Source organism: Fistularia commersonii, chromosome 9 (assembly GCF_037954325.1).
Source record: "Fistularia commersonii isolate RoL2024-O1a breed Wild chromosome 9, RoL_Fcom_v1.0, whole genome shotgun sequence".
Taxonomy (NCBI): Eukaryota; Metazoa; Chordata; class Actinopteri; order Syngnathiformes; family Fistulariidae; genus Fistularia; species Fistularia commersonii.
The window spans coordinates 5,197,647-5,205,967 of NC_141292.1; the positions used below are offsets into that span (position 1 = coordinate 5,197,647).

Sequence of the window (8,321 nt, forward strand, 5' to 3'; positions counted from 1 at the left end):
GAAAGATTTGGTCCTGATCAAACCCCCGACGGATAATAAAAGCAAAAGCATTTTGACATCCAGTGAAAGGTTTAACAGACAACTTGTTAATGGACAGCAAACTCATCGACATTGTTGATTCTTCTCTCTTAAAATTCTCTGATTCAGATTCTGATTATTCAATATCTATCAATAAGTGGTTAATTGCCTTAAAAGTGAATAATTTGATGTGACAGTGGCACCTGTCACTTGGGCATGTATTATTTCTTCTGCACCATTTAAGCCCAAGTGTTTGTGCTCTGGAGCTTCAACTAGACCTGAAGTATTTGTCTTAAGTAAAAAACGCCTCTTTGAAAGGACATTCCAGTGAGTCACTTTTTCCACATGAATGGTGACTGAAAACGCCCCTCCGTTGTCCAATTAGATATTCTTCAGTCCTTGCAGGAAGCTCAAACACTCGGGCTGAGGGAGCAGAAACTAGACTTTCACATTAACCTTATCCTCTGGTCTGGCTAGTATTGGAAATGACTATTCTGCACAGTGACCCCAAACTAATACTCACCGTTCAACAACTGCCCCCCCCCCCCCCCCCCCCCCCGCATGTAATTTCACCCCTGCCTTTCCCTGTCCATTTTTTCCTCTCACTCCTCATGTCTGCGCTTGCTCCTTATTACCCAGAGTGCACTGCGTGAATGAGCAGGCTCAGCTGAGCTATAAAAAGGCAAGCATGGGGGAGGGAGGGCTGCCGTCCAGCAGGAACCGTGCACTCACACACACATACACACACACACATACACACACACAGGGGGATTCAGGAACGGGAGCCCCTTGCACTGGGATCTAGAGCCACAGCGTCAAAGACAGGTCAGTACAGAGGATAAAGCCTCCATAGATAAAGAGTGAGCAGGAAAAGGCAGGGCTTGGTCTCACTTTTTGTCAGAGGATGTGTCATGCACAGATATATCAGAAAGAAAGTGGGCAGGGCAGACTGACTGGAGGGAGAATAACAGCAGCTGATAAACTGTCGAGTTGATGTGCACACTCAGGTTTAGGTGCACCGTATTGACGGGAGTTGATGCTTTAGAGGAAGATGCGGAGGGTGTGCAGAGGTCAGAGGCATTCGAATGCTGTTTGTCGTCTTGCTATTCATTTACATTTACCCTTTTTGGAATTCCTCTTGACATTCCAGTGAGGACCGGCTGCTTTGCGTATTCCGAAAACATTTTCCTCGCAACCGTTTAAGTCCATTCTCATACAAGCTCTCCCAGCATAACAGGCTCTCCCAGCATTCTAATACCCCTGCTGCTGTTCTCCTTCGAGCACCAGTAATATTCATTGATAGCTTCTCATAGCCTGGAGGTATTGATTGTTTTAAGTAGATATGAAATATTTACAAGAAAAAGTTTGCATTTTGCAAAACAAACAAACAAAAAAAAAACATGCTGTGGAGTGTCACAGCTAATGCCGAAATGATCTTGCTTCATCCTCGCTCTAATAACATGGGTTATTCCCTCTGCAGTGACGTCATAGGGTCACTTGTTCTCCCTTTAAAGGAACAGGACACAATTTTGGAGTGAATTCCCTCATATTCCAATTGCATGGTTTTCATGTTTTTGCCGCGGTTGCTTTGAGTGGGGGAAGGCGGTGAAAGCTAGATTTTAATGTGCTTTTTGACACATTATCCCATAGCAGGTGCAAACTGAGTGGGTCTTTTTTTAGCCAGGCTGCGTGTTACAGGACATGGAGTCAGAATACAAGAGTCAGACTGACATTGGAGAAGCACTTGTGTTGGAATCCACTATTTCTACGTGTCAAACTGTATATAGAGCAACTAAAATCAAGTCTTTATATTAATATTGCCAAGAACTGATTGCACTATCTGTTGTATAATGTTGCAATAATCCTTAACTAGAAACAGATTTGCGCATTTAAAGGAATGTCTGAGGCATTCAGAGGTTAATCTGTGTGTGATATGTATCAGAGATCAATGCAGTAAATTCATGTCCCGTTTCACAACATTGGAGGATTTCTTATTTTAATCTTCGCCATATCCAATGCAACCTCTGCTGGGGTTGCGCGACACGTGCGACCTCAGGCGCCCCAAAGTTGGCACCATAATAGGTCAGAATGGGATTCCCGTTTTGACCCTGTGCTGACTCAGATGCCTGCTTCTGCATTTGCCACGGGGTCGATGGCACTCACATAAAACTGGAAACCAGAGAAGCCGCACCACCAGTGAGGAGTTTTACACACCAGAATCCCAAATCGAGTTCCTCTTTATGAATGTGTCCTGATGTAGGAAATCATGAAACATCACAAAATCTACAACTGGGACATATTTTAGTTTTCCATTTCCATGTTTCCATTGTAACTTGTTATCTCCTTTCAAATACTGTTATGACTTGAATTGAAAGTTTCTGACTCAGGAGCTGATTTGTTTGAAGAGTGTCCGAACCTTTTCCACATTAATCCCAAGGTCAAACCTTTGAGTTTATCAAATGTTTTACTAGTGACATTTGCAATGCAAGTAACTTCTCCCCCCTTTTACAGTTGTATAGTGTTGTATAAAATATCAACCAAATGTTAATGATCACCCATCAATTGTATTTTTTCTTGAAAGAGAGACAAATAGACACTTCTTATTGATGAATTATAGTCTGTTTGAGCTCTGTATCTGAACTTTGTTGTCAGGTTCACACTTGGTGAACCGATTACACCTGGAGGTACATTCCTACTTTCTTTTCACATGGATCTTGTCAAACAGGAAGAGCAAATTCATTAGGGTTTGTTTTGAACCACAGTATTCATATATTTTGAGGTAAAGTAGAAAGAAAGCATTAAAAGCCTAAAATGTTTTCAAAGTTTCACAACTCCTCCTGTTCTCTAATTCTTATGTAAGTCCTACAGCCACGCCTGGTCAGATTAAATTCTTGTGGCGCCAAGTCACAGGACATTTGTCTGATGCCTTCAATGTCGAACGGATCTGGACCACGCTGCAGTGCTTGTTACATTAAAAGCTTTATTAGTTAGTTTATTAGCTTTATTAGTCAAAAAATAACAAATGGTGGATACTTGGCAATTCTGCAGCAGATCAAGCCACATCCACAGAGAACCTGCAGTGTGAGGATTCTAGTGGGAGCTGAATGGGGAACAGTGACGTGCAGTCAGGGGAGGCAGAGCCTCACCTGCCTCATAGCCTCACCTGTCATAATGGAAAAAAAAACAATGATAACGTGAGATAAATATTAACATTTTTCCTCTGATCAGATTCATAATTGTATTTCTTGTATGATTATAATCTTTTTTAAAATTTTCTCAAGCACAAATCGCTGAATTGACGCGTTTCCTGATCAAATACAACACATCACAAACTTGACTGTGTTGCGTGTGATCGTTTCTGTTTCTCAGGATGTTGCCAATAGGATGTTTGTAGAAAGCTTTATATTATTATTATATACACCACACCCTGCCATGAGCTGTGTAATGTCTGTAGTGTAAGCGTGTGATACAAATTTTCGAGCTAATCGGAAAATATTCACTGAGTGAGGCAGACAATACTGTGCCTCACCTGAAGGGGACGAGTTGACAGGTGCTAGTGACTGTCTCTAAAAGCAATGTAGGATAAAATGAATGAAATAAAGATAAATAAAAGAAAACAAGGAGGACTTTCACAATAAAGTGACAGAGCTTTTCGTGGAGAAGTATATGCGCATGGACTTCATACAGAACTATAGAAAAGACCACAAATTGTTTTCAGTTTTATAAAAAAAGGAAATTAAATGAGACTTTCAGGAACAAGAAACTATTTCGAGTTTTTACGATTGTAAATATTCTTCCAAAGGAAGTCAGTGCCTCAGCGGTCATGAACCTCACCGCATGCCACTGATGGTGTGAATATGGGGTGGTTTGAGATTTTAAAGGTTTGCAAACTACTAACGGGCTGGGAGGTATCAGCGCAATCATCCAAGGGAAGGCGAGAGCCCCAGGATGACGCCTCAGGGGAGTTCATACATTGCAGAACCACCTCTATTTTATTTCCATCTCACCTTCACCGTTGGCTTGTCTGAGAGAACCTCAACACAGACTGATGGTTGAGCACAAATTATGAAAGCGCTTTCCAAAGTATTGAATCACCTATGCCGGTCTGAAACGCCTTCCATGGGTACATGTCTGAGACAGTACATACAGATAAGGTGGACACGCCTTTCATGCAGACAGCAGTTTGGTAAGGATAACAAAAAAAACGTCTCCTTCAGAGAAGCTGCCGACCGTGGCTAATGTGGTCTGCTACCTGAGTCGAGCGGTAAACCGGTGAACCGGAGCTACGCGGGGCAACGGGCTGCTGGGAGCACCAATAATAAATCTGAGGATTTTGTTGTTTGAGCCACAGGCGAGCGAGCATCGGAGGGACTTCAGTCGAAAAGATTTTGCACAGAATTTTCTAAACAAGTGACTGGAGCCGTTCAAAGCTGGCAACCCGTTGTTTAATGCATTGGGAGTGTTTTTAGAGCCTTTAATGAAACCTGTTTATTAACATTATCCAGTGCGGTAGAATTGGTAAGGTGTTCGGAAGAAATAGTCTTGAATCATCAATAGTTTTTGGGGCCTTCTGATCAAATTAAACCCTTGTGATACCAAGATTAGATTTATCTGACGATGTAAATCTCTTTTAAGCCTCTTATCTATTGCCGTTTTCCATTAGATGCCAGTTCGTTCCTCCTCATCACTTGTTAATGTCCTGAAATGTTCAGGTCAATTTTGCTTGGGAAACTTTCTTGGCAATACTTCATCTATCTTCTCACAGATTGTAATCTTTTTCCATATATTCTAGTATTTTGGCATTTTGGTACTTTTTCAGACGATATCCTCAACCACGGACAATCACATTCCCCCATCTAACCATTTTCTCTGCATCCTCTTCTCTCACACCAGCCACCTTCATGTCCCGTCCCCCGTCCCCCCCCCCGTCAGCTCTCCATCCATAAATCTCTCCGGTCTTCTGCCTGGGATTTCAAACCTCAGATCATCATCCATCTCTCCTCTGTACATTTCCAAACCATCTCAGTCTGACTTTAACCCCAGAACATCTAACACGTGCTGTTTGGTGTCTGATGGAGTCACTCCATATATATATTTGTATATACATATGTATGAAGTAGTATTAATGACTGATATGAGTTGTCTGGACAACCTCTCGGGATAAAGCCAGTGGTCCATTCCTATCTTAAATATGTTTGTCCAGTGCTGAACGGCACACCCATCACTTATAATCTGCATGGCACCCAACAGGGTCAGGTCACAATGCAAGTGTGTGTCTGATACTGTCAGATCTGTGCCCGAAATAGATTTCATTTCTGTCTCTGTCTCTCTTTTTATCTTCCAGTTGAAGGAATACGGTGAAGTCCTGCAACAAAATGGCAGGTAAGTGAATTAAATATTAGTGAGGAAAAATAAGGCGGTGAGTGACCAATGACGTAAGGCTGCCTTTTTTATTTACAAGCTTTGAGTTGTAATAAACCAGAGTTGTGTCTTTTCTTAGTCTCTACCCCCCTCTTTTGGTGATTTCTGAGAATACAGTGCAAGTCCTGTACCAAGGTGTCCCGTCATTAACTTGCAGACATGTTTAATTCTATAATCAATTTCAATATATAATATATATTGCTATTAACCCCGATAGTACACATTGTTTGATATTCCAAAGTTTAAATCTCATCCAGCTTGTGGGGAAATATTAACTCATACAAACTCTTGACATTCCAGGAGTTTCCTTGAAAAATTTTTTAAACTGGTTACGTTATACCTTAAGGTAGCCACAGTCACCATGGTAACACTGTTTGAGTACTCGCACAAAGAAACACAATGGCATGTAGCTGAATCGGTAGACACAGTTCCCTGCAACTAAATCATGGGAAATATTTGTATCGCTGATTCCACAATTTTCGCCAAATCTGCAACTGGTTTGTCACAACACTTGTTTTATCATTTTATTCATTTATTTTATTTATAATCTTTTACATCAATTGATTGCTGACCCATTTGTCACTCTTTATTTCAGACAAAATTAAAGACGCTAAAATCATTTTTGTCGTCGGTGAGTTGACACGAGCATTCTCTTATTCCAAGCAACAACACATTTACCCACAAGTTGTTGTTACGCACGTTAAAACAGTTGCTTTATTTTCATTCAGGGGGCCCCGGATCTGGAAAGGGCACCCAGTGTGAGAAGATCGTTGCAAAGTACGGCTATACTCACTTGTCGTCCGGGGATCTGCTCCGCGCCGAGGTGGCCTCTGGTTCCGAGAGGGGCAAACAGCTCCAGGCTATCATGCAGAAGGGAGAGCTCGTGCCTCTGGTGAGACACAAAAGTATTAATGTATTTATCCTTTGCAGCACATAATGATATAAACATATTAAGCTATCAAAGCAGTTTGAAATGAATGAAAATGTGAGGGTAGAGACGGGCTCTCCCACCTCACAGCAAGAAGGTTGCCGTTTTGATTCCGACGAGGGGCTTTCAGTGTGGAGTCAGTGTGTCTATGTGGGTTTGCCACGGGTTTTCTAATTCCCCCCCGACAGTCCAAATTCATGCAACGGGTTCAACAGGTGCTGGGACGTGTGAATGAGAAGGTGAATTGTGTCTCTATGTGTTGCCCCGTGATTGACTGGCAATCGGTCCAGAAACTGAAATATACCGGGGAAAAAAACATCTTCGGAAAGTATAAATTAATACCTAATGGCAAGCAGCCGTCTGATGACTGGGGGGTTAGGACACACACAGACACACACACACACACACACGCACACGCACACACAAATTATGCCCAAATTTATGACAATCCCCCTCAACTATCAAGGGAGACAAAATGCAATTCACTACATTTAAATAACCAAGTTACAACAAACAAACAAATAAATACATAAAAGGCAGTTTAAAACATGCAATTACATTAATTTAAATGACCAAATGGATCAAGAAAATCAGTGCATTGGAGCATTGGTGTGCACTTCTGCTTCATAGCAAAATGGTTCCTGGTTCAATTCTGTTCGGTTGCCTTTCTGTGTGGAATCTCCAGTTTCTCCCTGTGTCTGCATGGGTTTGCAAAATCATGCAGGAGCTTCAGTGGAGATAAATTGTTGAATGTCTCTAAATATGCTCCTCTGAGTAAGACATTGAATGTCTGTGTGGCTATAATTATGTGTGAATGATAAGCGGAATAGATAATGAATGAAAGATTAAAACTATCTTCTTCTTTCGGCTTTTCCCTTCAGGGGTCGCCACAGCCAATCAACTTTCTCCATTTAACCCTATTCTCTGTATCGTCTTCTCTCACACCAACTAGATGAAAATGATCTAAAAACTGAAAATGGTCTTATCGAGGAAGCTGATCGTTATTTTTCTTTGATAACAGGACACAGTCTTGGACATGATCAAGGATGCCATGATTGCCAAGGTTGACGTCTCCAAGGGCTTCCTTATTGATGGCTACCCCCGTGAGGTGAAGCAGGGCGAGGAGTTTGAGAAGAAGGTACGAGGACAATCGTCACGCTTTTATTTTATTTGAAAGACCGTGTTCCAAACCAAAAAAAAAAAAAACTCTTTTCCAAGATTGGGAAACCCTGCCTGCTCCTGTACGTCGACGCAAAAGCCGAGACCATGGCCAAGAGGCTGCTGAAGCGCGGCGAGACGAGTGGCCGTTCCGATGACAACGAAGAGACCATCAAGAAGCGTCTGGACTTGTACTACAAAGCGACAGAACCCGTCATCGCTTTCTACGAGGGCCGCGGTATTGTCAGGAAGGTGAGTGTGTCTCTGACAAAGATGAAAAAAAAAACTCAGGGGAGCAGCTTTCTTTACACCAGGATTTTGCCTCACCCTGCGTAGGTCGACTCTGAGCTGCCAGTGGATGAAGTCTTCAGCCAAGTTGCCAAGGCCATTGATGCTCTGTAGTAAAACATGACTGGATGAGCTGTTTCTGGTTGTTGCTGTTACTGTTTTCTTATTGTATATATTTTCTCGGTGTCTAATTCATATGAGCAAGTACACAGAGTATGTCCTTCCCTCAACCTCTTGGCCGGATGGTAACAGAACCAAGATTTCGTCTTCAAACCGAGCAATAAGTATCGAGAGTGGAGGTGAGATATTTGAATCGGAGCGCCGCAGCAGCTCACGATCGAAATTTATACATCCAGCTCATTTATCCGTTTTTTTTTTTTTTTTTTTCAGCATTGTAAGCAGTTCAAAAAAGTGAAAAAGGAAATTAGATATATGAAAATATATGACATGGGAGGCATTAGCTATCTAGTAACCTTTAACGCACTAATGCAAACCTGCACTTTACACC

General features: G+C 42.0%; 1 protein-coding gene across 1 annotated transcript; it reads left to right on the top strand.

Annotated features, from left to right (window-relative positions):
- Nucleotides 1–699: 699 nt before the first annotated feature.
- On the top strand, nt 700–7,951 carry ak1 (adenylate kinase 1). The gene is made up of 7 exons (XM_086152115.1): nt 700–843; nt 5,363–5,400; nt 6,035–6,070; nt 6,168–6,331; nt 7,389–7,505; nt 7,586–7,777; nt 7,862–7,951. The coding sequence occupies exons 2-7, from the start codon at nt 5,394–5,396 to the stop codon at nt 7,925–7,927; spliced, it is 582 nt and encodes a 193-aa protein (XP_086008241.1). The 5' UTR covers nt 700–843; nt 5,363–5,393; the 3' UTR covers nt 7,928–7,951.
- Nucleotides 7,952–8,321: the final 370 nt, after the last annotated feature.